The following is a 16,594-nucleotide window of genomic DNA, read 5'->3' as shown; positions in this document are numbered from 1 at the left end:
GACCAATTGTTTATGGCCTTTCTCATTGAATAGTTTGATTAACACAATGTACTCATAAATTTTTCCTTAGAAACACGTTGCTAATGTTTATTTTTGTAAACATATTATGATTTTGTATTATCAATTATATGCAAATCGAATTTTTTTTTTTTAGAATTTACCATTATTTTGTAAATATCGATCTTTTACGCAATATTTCTACAAAATAATTTTGTATACCTTGGGGGATCGTGCGTGCTAGCCAGTGGCGGATCCAGGATTCAAAACTTAGTAGGTCACCTTTTAATACGCTCTTTAGAAAAAGCCAAATTTTTTCCTCACTTTTAGATACTACTCCTATAAATCAAAATAACGTGGAACTTGTTATATCATACTATGTGCTCCGTATGACCTAAAATAGCATCAATATAGATATAATATAATAATGTGCATTTTACATTCAAATATAAGACAATGAATGAATTACCTATAATATAATTCAACTTTATAATTCACCACAATTACAACTAGCAAATACATTAAATAATACTTCGTACATAGTATATGTTTACTAAAAGAATGAGTTTACTAACAAAACTAAACACTTTTTACTTTTTGCAGCATTGATAAATTTGTCTTCATAAGCATAATTTTGATTTTTGAATAACCAATAATATAATAAATAAATAAGTAATGAGAAACGCATAAAAGAATGGGGATACTTTAACAGTTTAACAACAACGCAAATGAAATAAAGAAGGAAAACAAAAACAAAGGCGGAAGGAAGAAAAAACGTGAAAAAAGGTAAAATAACAGTTCGATGGGGATCGAACCCGAGTTAAATGGCGTTGAGATGCTGAGCTTGAGCGGCAAAAGCCAGTGAGGCAACTTACACTTTATGATATAAAAGGCACATAATATTATCTTATACTGGTTTTTCTGTTTTTCAATATTGTTTTTCGGGAATGGTGGGTCCTGTGACCCACCATGCCCTGCAATAGCTCCGTCACTGGCGCTAGCGCACGGTCCAACAACTAGTAGTAATAAAATTAATAAGTACCCCGTATGTGCGTAATATTTATTCATTAAAATCTCAAGACGTAAGGTCTGTAGTCATGTTTTAATATTTTTCTCCTCAACTTTTATTCAACTTTTCAGAAAAAAAAAGCAAATTAATCTCCTTCATTCTCCCACTAATCTCTCTCCCCAATCCATCAAATATTCTGTTTTTCCGTGCATGTTTTTTCTCATTACAGACATAGGCTCATCAAATTAATTCCATGTCATCATTTAACAATAATGATCACCAATCAAATTTTCCTGTCAAAGAAGCTACCATAAAAGATCTCGAAACTGCCTTCCAACAAAATAAGCTAACCTCAAAAGAACTAGTACTGTTGTACATGCAGCAGATCGAAAAGCTCAACCCAGTTCTCAGAGCAGTCATAGAGATCAACCCGGATGCTCTGGAGTTGGCGGAGGAGGCCGATAAACGAAGGGAGAAAGCGAAAGAATCCGGCTCAAATAAGGATCCTGGGCTAGATGGGATACCAATATTGGTAAAGGATAATATTGCTACTAAAGATAAGATGAATACAACTGCAGGATCATATGTATTGTTGGGTTTAGTTGTTCCTAGAGATGCTGGTGTTGTCGAGAAGCTCAGGAAAGCTGGGGCTATCATCCTTGGAAAGGCTAGCTTAAGTGAGTGGGCTAATTTCAGGTCTTCTCATGCCCCTAGTGGGTGGTGTGCTAGAGGCGGCCAAGGCCGGGTGAGCTATATCTCTCCCTCTTACAATTCCTAGCAGTATAATTGTGAAAATTAAAGAATATCAAGTCCATTTTTTGTCCCAAAATAAATTTGAATAGAAAAATGTATTTCATTATAAACTCATTGATTATCTGCGGGGATCAAGAATCAATTTTAATCCCATACTTTTTTGTGGTGTCTTCAATAAATGATTCAATGTGCTGGGATTTATAAGTCTTGAGTTGGTACATATTTCTCGAGTCACCTTAAATGACAGATTGACAGCTGATACTCTTTATGGTTCTTTCTTGTTGACTTATGGTAGTACTTCTGAATTCTGATGACTCTTGTTCTACTGAAGGGGATTTTGGTAGTTAGAGTCAACAACATTTTTGTTGTTTAAATTTCGAGGCCTATCTGATTAGTCATGCTTATACAAATATGTTTTTGTATCTAGATTAAGGTGTAATTAAATCTACAAACCAATATTAGTTCTTTGTTGAATATAGAAAGCATAAAAAATTCCCTTGGGTACTTTTACCTCTTTCGTAAGTTCATACTTTACCAGGTGAGAGGAGCATCCCCCACTTGATCAGGAAAAATAAAATTTAAAATTTAAAATGTATAACACAACTGCACAAGTAATACTGTATTATTGACAAAAAGTGCATATGTTTAACTGCAGAACCCTTACAATCTATCAGAAACTCCTTCTGGGTCAAGTAGTGGATCAGCCATAGCTGTAGCAGCAAATTTGGTGGCCGTTACACTTGGGACTGAGACAGATGGCTCCATCCTTAGTCCTTCCAGTGCTAATTCAGTTGTGGGGATCAAGCCCACTCTCGGTCTCACTAGCCGTGGTGGGGTTATACCAATTACTCCTACGAACTGTTGCAGATGCAACTTATGTTCTGGATTGCATTGTAGGCTATGATCCTTATGATTCTGAAGCGACAACGAACACAAGTAAATACATACCTATGGGTGGCTATGTTCAGTTCCTAAAGCTAGATGGTCTACATAGAAAGAGATTAGGAATTTTAAGAGATCCCTTCTTTGATCCTATAACCACAACTTTTAAGCAGCACTTCCATACTCTAAGGTAGGAAAAAAAGAAGAACCAACTTTTTGTTTGATAGACTTGTGTACTATTGCATAACATTTACTAATACTCTCTTATAACTAAAGGGAAAGAGGGGCACTTTTAGTCGACAATTTGAGAATACCCAATATTGATGCAATTCTGTCATCAGACAATGAGGAAATGGTGATGGAATTTGGGTTCAAAATAGCTTTGAATTCCTACTTAAAACAACTGATCAAGTCTCCGGTGCGATCTTTGGCCGATGTAATAGAATTCAACAACAAAAATTCCCAAAAGGTGATAATTAGCTTCTGGTATAAGCACATGCTGGCTATGATACTAGATTAAATGACCTTATTGGATGTATTTGTAGGAAATGATCGAAGAACTTGGTCAAGAAATATTCCTTTCTGCTGAAGCAACAACTGGAATCGGACCGGAAGAGAATAAATTGTTGGAAACACTAGAAGAGTGGTCAAGAGACTGGTTTGAGAAGGTTATGGTAGAACACGAGTTAGATGCAATGGTAACACCTGATTCATCATTTTCATCTGTTCTTGCCATTGGAGGGTATCCAGGAATAAGTGTTCCTGCTGGATATGACAAATATGGTGTACCTTTTGGCATATGCTTCGGAGGCATAAAGGGTACAGAACCTAAACTTATTGAGCAAGCTACGAAAATTAGAAAGCCCCCTTTTCTTTGATTTGTCCTAAACTTGTCTTTAAAGGGTTTCTGTAATACTAATGTCATACGAATGAGTCATTTTTGGTGCTATATATTCAATCAATATTGTGGAAGAAAAGAAAAAAAAACTATCAATTCTACAAATAGCTAACTCTGTATTAACTTGCAGACTGTATTACTGAAATAAATTTATGATTACGAACTGAGAAAGATTGATAGAAATTATAATCCAAAAACACCCAATGAATTCAGAAGACTAAAAAGACTACATTCTTTCATTGATTATCCTCATCATTCATCATTATCTATCACCCTGATTCTCTTCGTCTTGATTTTCACTGGTCTTTGTGCAAATTTAATCAGGTGGACATACCTTTACTCGGGATAAACCAAAATTAATTAAAGCATCCTCTGTCAAGCTCACCATCTTTGCTTCTTTATCTTCATTATGAATCTCTTCTCTGTTTATATTCTCATTTATCTCCTCAGTTACCATCTTTGCATCGTCATCTTCATTCTGAATATCTTATTGGTTTGCATTCTCAATTATATCCTCATTCTCCATCTTTGCTTCATCATTTTCATTCAGAATCTCATCTCCATTTAAATTTTCATTTATCTCCTCAGTCACAATATTTTCTTTGTCATTTACCTTCAAAATCTCTTCTCCATTTACATTCTGATTGATATCCTCATCCACCATCTTTGTTCGTCATTTGCATTCAGAATCTCTTATCCATTTAAAATTCTCTTTTATCTCCTCAGTCGTCATCTTTGCTTCTTCATTTTCATTCTGAATCTCTTCTTTGTTTACATTCTCATTTATCTCCTCATTAACCATCTTTTCTTCATCATCTTCAGTTTGAATCTTTTCTTTGTTTACATTCTAATTTGTTTCCTCACTCACCATCTTTGCTTCATCATCTTCATTTTTAATCTCTTCTTTGTTTACATTCTCATTTGTTTCCTCACTCACCATCTTTGCTTTATCATCTTCATTTTGAATCTCGTTTTTGTTTACATTCTCATTTGTTTCCAAACTCACCATCTTTACTTCATCATCTTCATTTTGAATCCCTTGTACGTTTACATTCTCATTTGTCTTCTCATTCACCATCTTTGCTTCGCCATCTTCATTCTGAATCTCTTCTCCGTTTAAATTCTCATTTATCTCCTCATTCACCATCCTTGCATCATCACATTCATTCTGAATATATATTATCTTTGTTTACACTCTCATTTATCTCCTCATTCTTCCTTTTGTCATTTATATCCATCTCTTGGTTGCATGTACTAGTGTTATCTCTAGAAGATCTTTCCCCAAAATCCACTACAAAAAAGTTCAATCCAAGTCAGTTGTATAATAATTATTAGTTACTACATATCCTTCAGAAAATATGGGAAAAGTAGTGTATGAGAAGTCTTGCCTTGGAGAATTCGATCAAATAACACTTTGAAATCTTTTCTAAGCTCATCAACATCCTCAAGACATATAGCAATGATTTTCTCCTAGTTTGTCATTCGATCATTAGGGACTTTCCATGTGATCATTTCCTTTGGAGCCTCTATTTTCACCATTAACTGATGCAATCCAACCACAAAGAGAAAGGCAACACAAAAACCACTTTAGTAATTACAACTTTATGTTGCGCATATATAGTTGTCACCAAATAATACTCTATAAATCAGTAACTAAATACATGGCAGTCATTCTTGGATAAAAGCAATTGAACATGTCAAAAAAACATAGATAATCAGATAAATGAAGATAACACCTAGAAAAATTTGAACTGAAGTGTAGAAGTAAGAATTATAAGAAAGATAACTCACTAGGCAACAATTACTGTTTAGATGTATAAATGTGCAAAGAGTGATTTTTATTGACCTGGAAGGTCTAAAAGACTATTAAAGTTTACTGAGAATTTTCAGCGACAATGCAAGTGGGTGATTGTTTGATTGACATTATTTGGAAACCCTGTGTGTGTTTGAGACCTAAACAAAGTCGCAAAAGTGACATCTAATGTATCATATCTAGAACTTAATCTGGTAGAATTAAATATATTTGGTTTAAGATGCACTTTAACTGTTAGCTGATCTATAAACAACAAGCACATGAACAACATGATCTACTCTTAGTAATTGTGAAAATGCTACTAACCTCTTCAGCATCATACCCATTTAAATTGTCCAAAATATATAACTCCAACCTTCTGCCACGGTGGCCATCCTAATCAATGATCCGCGGTAGATTTTTTTTCCAAATATGTCTTTGAGGAGTACTCACTAAACAAAACCTGAAATTGGAAGTCTCGAGATCAAATGAAGATTGATTGAGTAAGTAAGCATAATTTCAAGATCAATGTCCTTTCCATTACCATGAAAAATAAGGTGCATCCACCGATATTTGTCACACCTGTCGTCTTGTATTCTTTTACAGCACCAACAAGGTTATCAAATATGAATTGTGCCCAATTCATCCTAGGAACAAGGCTGGGATCCTTGATGATGTGAATCCACGAGGGCTTTGGCGTTTGGGTTGAAGTAGGAGCGAATAATGCAGTCATCAGATACAAAACCAATATTCTCTTGAAATTGACATCACCTTGTGAAAGTGATCTAAGGCGGGTACACATCTTTTTTGTGGCAAGATTCCCCAAAATACTGCTTATATTAGCCAAATCTCATGTCGGATCCATCTCTTTGATACTAAAACCGCTATCCTTGAAACCCAACAGATATTCCACATGCTTTACCGTAATAAATGTGGTCTTTCCGTCGACTTGTATTGATTTTGTAGTTGGATCAAAGTGCTCCATCATCCAAATCCACATACCCTTCCTTAAACTTCTAGTTCTACATTCCAGTAAGCACCCAAACCCCATGTCCTTAACCACCATTTTTTTAACCCGAGTTAAATCTGGAATCAAATAGATAGCTTCCAAGTCGCAATATGTATCCAGTTGATCCTATATAAACAGGTGGAAGAAAGTCAGGCTCGTGTCATCAACTCATCATGCTCTGATAGGAATCTCTTTGCACAGGGTTAAATCTTAAATATTTACCACAATAGGTGAGATACTCACTGTGCCTTCTAATCCTTGTTTCTTTTCGCTTTTTGTAGAATGAACCCCTTCACCAGCACCATGCTTTTTTTTTGGAGCCTTAAATAACTAATAACCAAAACATAACAAAGAAGTACGTAAAGTCATTTACATGGGGTACAGAAACAGTAATTACCAAAAGTTAACCGCATCTTGTGCATCAAATTAGTTGCAACAAGTACATTCAAGTTTGGTAACTTAAACTAACATATTAATATCGGTTACATTGTGAAAGAATCCTCAACATGATTCAATATATAAAGATAAGACACGACAACTTATCCCAAAAAACTACACGAAGGAAGGATAATTGCACAACCTTAGGCTCCGTTTGGTTGGACAGAACATTACCAACTATAAACAGGCTTCCAGAGATGGGTCTTCCAAGGGAAAACCTCAAAATTGAAAATTATTTTTCCTCATTGGTTCCATGATTGAAAAAGTGAAAGAGAAACAGATAAACGGTAATGGAGGGGAGAGGAGAGGAGAGAAGAGGATGGAATGGTGGAGAGAAAATGGAAGACAAGGAATGGAGAGGAAAATGTTTTAGACCCTCAGCTCCTAAGCACTACTTTTACTCTAGGGGAACATATTTTCTATCCCTTCTTGGAAAATGGATTCCTTCCAATCAAACATACTCTAAGTGAAAGCTATACTTCAGCAAGGTTATTAACCTAACGAATCATAGAGATTTCATCATAGTCATTGTAATTTCTTCTCCATTCAGCAAATTAAAAAGAGAGAACCTAAAAGAATTAATCATACCTTCGTCATTATCATTATTATTTCTTCGTCATTCTTATTCTCTTTATCCCCTTTCACCTTCTTATTCTCAACCTCGTTTGGATTGTTGATCTCATTGTCGGCTTTAGTTTTTTTCTTATTATATCCTAGCTTTCTCTTGAAATTCACTACAAAATAATGTTAAATGTAAGTCAGTTATAGAAAATTTAATACATTTCCATTTAATAAACATGGCTATAAGAAGTGTATTGGAATTTAGAACTCTTGCCTTTGGCAAAGATAATCAAATATCATATTGAAACTCTTTCTAAGCTCAGCTATTTTCCCAATCAATATAAGCACAGATTTCTCCCACTTGCAATTTGATAGTTAGGACTCCCTTTGATTCTTTCCTTTTCAGCTTCTATATTCACCATCAACTAATCAACCCAACCACAAAGCGAGACAAAGAGAGAAAAAGTGACTTTAGAAACCACAAAAACCAATTATTTTGTGAACAACGTTCTTGGATGAGAACAATTACTTTGTCCGAAACTCTGAATATGAAAATACAACATGTTTTTCAAACATGCAATTAGTCAAATACCACATAATATTTAAACCACTTTTACAAAATTGGGAAAAATGAAAATATTCCTTATGTCGCCCAAAGGTTGCCCCCAAATTCTTAATTTTCACTTTTTTTGAGCGTTGGGCAAAATAAAAGCAAGTGAGTTGGTAAGTTTGGCTTTTTCCCACATCAAATAATGGTTTGTGATGAGAGAAATGTGAGAACCACATTCCAAAAATGGTATGGGGGAAGACTCAAAGAGACGAACCGAAAAGGAAATTGGGGGAAATCTTTGAGGGACGGAGGGCGTAGAAATGAGCAACAAACACAAGGGTTACATGAAGAGAATTCACAATAGCAGCAAGTGTATGATTGTTATCTTAGGAAACTTCTGGAGTGTTTAAGACCTGGATAAAGTAGCATCAGGTCTAGTATCTGATTTGGGCAGAATGCAAGAGTTTTGTTCAAACTGTTGTTAGCCTGTTAGATTGTTGGTTGGTTAATGGACAAAATGTACAAAAATAACATGACTTTGGTTACTGTCAACTATATATCAGTATAGTTACTAAATGCTACTAACCTTTGCAGTTTATACCCATTGAGTTTGTTCATAATTACATATGAATGCAACTTTTTGATATTGTTGTCATCCCAATCAATGATCCGTGGCAAATCTCTTTTCCTGACATTATCCAAACATGTTGCTAAGGAGTACTCACAAAACAAAACCTGAAAATGAAAAAAATACAAGATAAATAAAGATTATATAGCAAGCATATAAAATTTTCAAACAGAATATCCTTACCATAAAAAACAAGGCACATCCACTCATAATCTTGTTTTCGTCCACAGAAACAACAAGGTTATCATATATGAATTGTGCCCAGTTCATATTTGGAACAAGGCTTAGATCCGTGATGATGTGAACCCATGAGTGCTTTGGTTTAAGGCTTGGAGTGGGAGCAAATAATGCAGTCATCAAAAAAAGAACAAACATTCTCTTGAAATTTTCATCACTGTGTGGAAGAATTCTAAGTTGACAACAAATCTGTTTAGTAGTCAAATTCCCAAAATTATCAACCATACTAGCCAAATCTCCTTCAAGATCCATTTCTTTGATTGGAAAGCCGCTATCCTTGAAACCCAACAAGTATTCCACATGCTTTGGTGTTATAGAAGTTGTCTTTCCATGGACTTTTATTGACATACCTCCTTCTCCCTCTTTTCTTCTTTATCCAGATTATTCTTCTTATCCTCATCCTTCATATTCACATCTTCCATCTCTTTGATGGCCTTTATTTTATAAACCAACTTTTGTTCCATGAAGTCGCTGCAGAAAGAAGGTTAAGTGAAAGCCAGTTGCAATTCTTACGACACATCCTTTAGAAAACCTAATTAAATGTTGTATATTAGAGTTTCAAAGTCTTGCCTTGGTAAAAAAAAATTTAACATCACATAGACATACTTGCTAAGCTCGTCTATTCTCCTAAAAGCGCATCCAGTTGTTTTTCTAAGTTTATCATTCGATGACAAGGAGTTTTCCCTTTGATCCTTTTCTTCTGGTCTTCTATATCCGCTAACTGCTAACGCAACAAAAGACAAAGAGAGATAAGAAAATCCTTTAGTAATAACCAGAACCAAATTACCTCAAGAACTACTTGAATAACACATATCTGGTAATCAACATATAATTTGAATAACGCATATCCAAGAGTACTTGAATGACACATATATAAGTTCTTTACCCATCAAACTGCTCATGTATATGAATGCAGCCTGTTGATATTGTTGTCGTCCAAATAATAATCAACAGCGAATTTCTATTGCCAACATCATCTAAGTGATCTCACTGCAGAGATTTGTCATTGACTTAACTACCTATCAGCCATACTAGCCAAATTTCATTTATGACCCATCTCTTTGATATTAGAACCGCCATCCAAACAAATGCATATGCGTTGATGCTAGAAAAGTTATCTTTCACAATTTGCAGATGGATTAAAGTGTTAGATCATCCATATGCACATGCTCTTCTTTATCATTGATATTACTTAAGAAATCACTCATAGAGTCATAGCTCTAAGTTCTTTAACACCTTTCTTGGAAAAAAAATATGTTTTTAAATCGACAGTTCTATAACACAATATACATGTAATTAATCCAATAAATACAAGTGGAAACATTCAAGCCCATGTCATCATGCTTCGAACAGGAATCTCTTGAAATACAAAGGGTTAGCCTACCTTGGTAGTTGAGGTACTTGAAGTTCCTCCTAATACTTGTTTCTTTATACTTCTTGTATGACCATCATCTTCAGAGCCATCTTCATGCTTTCTCTTTCGAGCCATGAGCTCCATAACTATCATTTGATGCGTAACCAAACCTATAACATTTTGTACATATGAAATAGTCGCAATCCGAAAAAAATAAAAAGGTACATTTTAGTTTGGTACTTTGAAGTAACAGATTATTTTCTGTTTCATCATCATAATAGCATCCGTAAGCCATGACTCAAATTAACATTAAACACAAGTCAATCAACTAATTTTCCATATACAAGTTCATAGAGACAAGGGAATTCCACAATCTTGGTGGGAGTTAAAGTTACAACTTCCGCAACATTAGGGTATCTTGTAGTAGTAAACACAAGTTACAGTTTATACAAAAAGAAAAAACACGTTGTGAAGGTAAAACATTATATTTTTACCAAAATTAGACTATTTCATACTCCAGGCGTTCCAAAATTATAGTCCTATATTCCAAATCGGGCGTCCCATAATTATAGTATTGTTTCATTATTTGAACATAAAATATTTCTCATATTACCCTCATTTGGGATCCCCCAAAAAAAAAATGCATCGAAGACCTCCTTATGTACTATATTCCCCTTCCCATGTACTTTATTCCTTTTTACATGTACTTATATACTTCCTCCATTTCTATATAGTTGCAATACTTCCCTGAAATGAAAATTTCACAAAACACACCTAAAATGGAAACATTTTTTACCCAAAGTTACAATTTTACACCTAAGATGAAGTAAGTAATGTGGCTAAAGTGGTTGTGGCCCCACTCAAGTACCACTTTCTTAAATACCGTGTAGAGGGGTATGTTGCAACTATATAGAAACCGAGGAAGTACATTTTTACATGTACTATATTCTAATTTCTCATACAAATTAATTATCAATGTACTACTCCCTATGTATTTATTTAAGGGATACACTTGCCTTTTCCGGCCGTATTTATTTAAGAGATACACTTGCCATTTTTAGTAACTTATCAACCCCACCATCTAATTAAATAATATATCTACACCCCACGTCCCCCACCCCCACTCCCTAAAATGACATGGTCCCACTGTAGACACCTACTTTTGTCCCCATTCCCGAAAGGGAAGGTTCGATGATGAAAGCGTAAATCTCCACTTGACAACACATCTCCTGTAAAATAACGAATCTCAATTCCCCTTTTCATTTCACCCAAAAACCTGCTATTTATAGAAACCTGCTATTTCTGGAAACCTGCTAAAAATAGTAACTGCCGTAATGGGTAGTTGTTAAAAGTGGCAAGTCATAAAAGATAGAAACCTGTCAGAACTAGGTGTTGCACTCCAACATAAATCCTGAATGAGATAGAAATTGCGAGAGAATCCTATTCCTAATATGATTCGAAAGTAAGAGTCACGTATTAATTAAAATCCTAACGAGCCTATAGTTCGTAACGGGCCCGGACGCATCCCGTCACAAGGTTAATACGCACTAAAAGACTCAATTAAATCTCAAATACTCCGGATTCTAGGAATCCGCATCTGACTAAGAAAACAGCCCATGCCCTATTTTCAACGCCTGGTTCTGGGCGCCGAAATCTTCGGCGCCCAGGCCTGGGCGCTGAAAATACCTGGTACGTGTTTTTTCCTAATTCCTCGTGGATTAGAGTTCTACAATTCTATCTTTCCACGAACTCTTTTCTATAAATAGGGCCTTAAGTTCGACGTGAAAACAACACACAACAACACACAATTATATTTCTGAGTATTGACTCTGAACCCCTAAGCCTAAGCCTAAGCCTCACGCTGCAAAACCGATCACGCGTTCTGTCGCAATCGATCCATAAATCGAACAGAACGTATCCTGTCCCATAATTTGAGATTCGTGAAAGAAAAGGAGAAATAGCAAAGTCAAAGTGGTTAGTTTTTTGAGAACCGTGACGCACCTCTCAAGGGTGCGTCGTAATGTGTCCCTTTTTCATGGTTTCATTGCTTTCCTCGCCCTTTTATGAACTGTTAAACTAACTAAATCTGATTGTTCGATCACGCTTAATAAATAAGATATTTTTGGGAAATTGGATTATCATGCTAGGTCCCTTAAAACAATCTAAATCAGATAATCGCGTTCGATCTAGTACTATATGTTGCATATTGTTAAAATCAACTCAGATTAGTTTAATAGTTAACGCATATCCCTTCAATTATTTATGCTGAGCTAGTAAGGATATCCTGCCTCTGGAGTTATCGAAGAGCGAGTACTCCTCTCGGTAGTTACAGTCCCCCGAACCCTCAATCTCTACCCTGCGGGTGTACGTTGAGCGATCCCCACCACCAGGGATCACAAGGGAACCTACGGCCGTCGTGGTAAAACATAATTGCACTCCCTTTATGTCACGATAATCGGGTTTTGTCAGTTTTTCTCATTGTCGTTAAAAACTGAATGGCGACTCCTATATTACTAGTCAATTGGGTGTAAACTCACAGGAAATCCAATTACACTTGATTTGACAAAAAGAAGCGTCACACCCACGAGGGACGAGGTCACGCATTAGCCTCGTGCTTTTTCGACCCCCTCACAGTAATCAAAATAGCCGAAGGGTGAAACGATCCTACCCCGCGTTTATTTCCCCATCAAGTTGGGACGACCTGAAAATCAGCATATTAATGTGAACGGGCAGAACCGCATAACGAATCTTGGCTCCCTTGGTGTTTCATCTCGGGAGTTGGGACTAAGGATACCCATCGCCAACCGGGGGGTGCATACGCTTCGAATGTTGTCCACTCGGCACTTTCGCTAGTAGTACATCCGTCCCAAACCCAATCGCTCGCCCATTAGGTCCCTCTCGCCTGCATTCCCCCTTGGCTTGCACTTGCGGGTTGGCCTCTTGAGCGAAATTCGTCTGTTGAAGACACTACCTCGACCGGGGCATGTGTTGGATCTACGATAGAAGCGGTACGAAGCCAGGCGCAAATAACTACCTATAGAAGCCTATCATAAACTTCATGACATATTATTATTGCCTCATGGTGGAATGTTAGTTATGTGTAGCGAAATATATGATTGTGTGTGACGAACTATCCTAGAAAAACCAACGACCTTAAAAATTGCCCAAACATTCATAACTAAGTAATACTTGAAACTTTGGGACCTAAACTTTAGCTTATCTTATGCATAGGACTGGTCCTGCCACTTGGTGCCGATCAGGAAATCAACGGTTAGTGCGCCTCGAAGATACATCGCCAACACCAGGTTTAGTGACTCCAAGCTCCGTCCGTCATCCCTCATTTCAAGGATCTCCGCTTCCCCAACCTCGATTCGCACCCTCAAACATGTCCATCGAAGAATTGCAAGAGCAGATGGCTCAAATGACCCGACTCATGGGCCAACTGAAAATGGAAAACGAAGCCTTAGCGGCTGCATAAATGGTCCTACAACAAACCATGGGGAGCAAGTACTTCTCCCTCGATCCTGAACCTTTTCCTGGCAAACTACCAGAAAAGTTTAGTTCATCTGACTTACCAAAGTTTAAAGCCACGGACAATCCCCGTGATCATCTATTGAGCTTTGTGAATGCCATGAACTTGAAAGGCGTGGACAAGTCCATGTATTTACCTGCCTTTCCTTTGTCCTTGGAACCTGTGCCGCTCAAATGGTACTATCACCAGGATCCTAAGCTCTTCTCCACTTGGGAAGACTTTGTCAATGTCTTCATCAAGCAATACTCGTCAAACATGGATTTTCAAGTCACCATGCGCGAGCTGAAAGTCCTCTTCCAAAAGAAAAATGAGGGTTTCACAACCTACTTTGCTACATGGAGGGATCAGGCGGCCCAACTAATCAATAGGCCTCCCGAAACAGAATTGGTCCAAAAATTCATTGACAACCTGGACCCGGCCCAAGCCCAAGAAGTCCATGCCGTAGAGGAGACTCCCGCCCGAAGAAGCCCTGGAAGATGGGTCCGAGACCGAAAGTTCGCCCCACTCGGGTCAACTTTGGTACAAGCCTTCGAAAGACTAACCAATCAAGGAAAGTTGAGACCTATAGGCCCCACCCGTGACCCTCTTGTCAAGGCAAAATATTGGGTCGAAGGTACTTACTGCAAATTCCCACATTGAAAACTGCTGGAATCTAAAACATACGATCCAGGACATGATAGAGGATGAAGTGATACCTCTCCCTAACGTTGGCAAACCCAACAACAACAAGAGCCCACTCGGCTCTTGTCACATCTCTCTCGACCAACCAGAGAACTTCGACCCCACGGTGTACATTACGCCTCAAGGTGCACCACTCGCTGTGGTCCCTATGGATCGAATCGAGGGAGAAGTGTGCGGTGTGTGGGATGATGATGCTGAAGATATTTACCTATATCAAGTGTCGGGCCAGGACCTCTTTACTGAAACTTGGCCCGGGTATGCTCTCATTGACACCACCCCTCAGGAACCCGAGGTCGACAACCTCACCCGATCCGGAAGAATATACCAACCGGATATTCGCCCACCACCTATGGACGACATCCCAGTTAGGCAAACTCCTGAGAATGGACGGCACGCCACCGTCGCAGAAGTCATTTAAAATCCTCTCTTGAAACAACTAAAAAGAACCAAGGCCGAGATTACCATCTGGGATCTCATGTGTACTTCAAAGGAACATCGCGCAAAGCTTATTCGCTCACTCGACCTCATCTCAGTACCTACAGATATCACACCTGACTCACTGGTTAGCCATGTCACGAGAGATGCCGGAGAAAAGGCCATAGTTTTCACTGACAAAGACTTGCCGAAAGAGGGGGGTGCTCACAACAAAGCCCTTTATCTAGTGGTTGGATGCAAAGGACAAAACATCCCCCTAGCGCTCGTGGATAACGGTTCGGCGGTTAACCGTTTGCCCATTGCGAACCGCCCATTGCTTGGGGTAGGAAACGATGACTTCCAAACCTCCACGCAAGGGGTACGAGCTTATGATAACTCCCGAAGGCCTGTGTTGGGAAAAATCAACCTTACCATACAAACCGGGCCTGTGGCACGCACCACGGAGTTTCAAATAATTGACATCAAGCCCACTTTCAACCTCCTCTTGGGGCGACCTTGGCTCCATGACTTAGGAGGTGTGGCTTCTACCTTGCACCAAATGGTTAAACTTAACCATAACGGGGTAATACTAGAAATCCGCGCCCCTCCTCTCGACGTCAGCTGTACTATGGTTGGAACGGCCGAAACGGCAGACGACCTTTACGGTTTTCAAATGGAAGAAACAATCCAGTTCATCGAAGATTACGATCCAGCATTCCTAGACCCGCATGCATCCCGAGTCATCCCTAGAATGTTGTTAGCTCAAGGTTATTTCCCTGGAACCCCATTGGGCATAAGGAAGAAGGAATGCACATTCCATCCTTTACCCAACAAATCTACTCCCTTTGGCTTAGGCTATGAACCAACGGAGGAAGATATTGCTGACCGCCTGTCTAGGCTACGCCTTAACAAGGCCAAACAAACCACCCTCCTTCCCCCATATCAAAGAACCCTTAACGGGATGTTCGTTCGGGAAGGAGAAGGACACCCATGCTGTGATTTCCCTGAACCCTTCGTTCAGGATGGCTTGCTAAAACCAGGATTTGAAATCTTCCATGACTGCCACACCTTGGATGAGGCACCCCACCTCACCAAGACTAAAACAACTGAAATATTGGACGACCAAGCTCTATGGACATTGTTTAACGAATCGAGGCCTATGGAGGACGAGACTGTGATGACTACCCTAGCTTTACAAGATGAAGGTTTCGATCCAACCCGGTTAATCGCTCCTGCATAAACACTAGAAGAGATCGAGAACGGATGGGTGAAGACATATCAGTGGGTCAATACAAAAGGAATAGAATTCAAGATGAGTATCGGTGAAGGACCAAAGTTTTACGAGACTAAACCCAAGGCTTGAGCCACATAGAGCAACTCAATAAAAAGCGCCTAGTAGTTCTTTAGATTGGTAGAAAAATAATAAAGACTTTAGATGGTCCTAAGACCCCTTAGAATATAGGTCAAGTTTATTTCAGTGTGTTTTCCTTACTTTCCAAATTAATAAAGGCGTAATATTTCTCCTAAAAATTCTAACACTAAGTAAACACCAAATGTACTTGCAAAATACAAAAATAAAGAGGCGGCCCACTCTAGGTCCAACAAACGAGGCCCACTCGGTCTTGAAATAGTGCCATGGGAACCAATTCCCGAAACCCACAAAATAAACCGTACTCTCCCCTTCACATCCCCAAAACATAAAAGTCAACCAGTATCATCATAAAAGTCAATCCATGCAACCCAAAGAAATAAAAGGAAATCAAAATCCAAAACAATGCAAATGTTACCAAAAAAAACAGATTCATAAAACATAATTCCATCATACCCTTCACTAACGACACGCACCTCAACCCACCCAA

At 38.1% G+C, this 16,594-nt stretch overlaps 1 protein-coding gene and 1 pseudogene across 1 annotated transcript; one reads left to right on the top strand and one right to left on the bottom strand.

Annotated features, from left to right (window-relative positions):
• Positions 1-1,086: 1,086 nt before the first annotated feature.
• On the top strand, positions 1,087-3,651 carry LOC110805167 (probable amidase At4g34880; annotated as a pseudogene).
• Positions 3,652-4,026: 375 nt separating this feature from the next.
• LOC130471453 (uncharacterized) lies at positions 4,027-4,686 on the bottom strand. Its single transcript, XM_056841589.1, has 2 exons — positions 4,408-4,686; positions 4,027-4,203 (listed from the first exon to the last, which is right to left on the bottom strand). The coding sequence occupies exons 1-2, from the start codon at positions 4,684-4,686 to the stop codon at positions 4,027-4,029; spliced, it is 456 nt and encodes a 151-aa protein (XP_056697567.1).
• Between the last annotated feature and the right edge of the window lie 11,908 nt (positions 4,687-16,594).

This window comes from Spinacia oleracea, chromosome 4 (assembly GCF_020520425.1).
Source record: "Spinacia oleracea cultivar Varoflay chromosome 4, BTI_SOV_V1, whole genome shotgun sequence".
Lineage (NCBI taxonomy): Eukaryota > Viridiplantae > Streptophyta > Magnoliopsida > Caryophyllales > Amaranthaceae > Spinacia > Spinacia oleracea.
The sequence above is the reverse complement of the archived record's forward strand: the minus strand, read 5'-3'. Positions and strand labels throughout refer to the sequence as shown.

What these genes read in the sequence shown, in the direction of transcription:
- LOC130471453 (XM_056841589.1), bottom strand. Translation starts at nt 4,686, where the DNA reads ATGGTGAATGAGGAGATAAATGAGAATTTAAACGGAGAAGAGATTCAG. An exon ending in AAGATGATGAAGCAAAGATG is followed by an intron (nt 4,204 to 4,407) that starts GTGAGTGAGGAA and finishes TGACGAACAAAG; the next exon opens with ATGGTGGATGAGGATATCAA.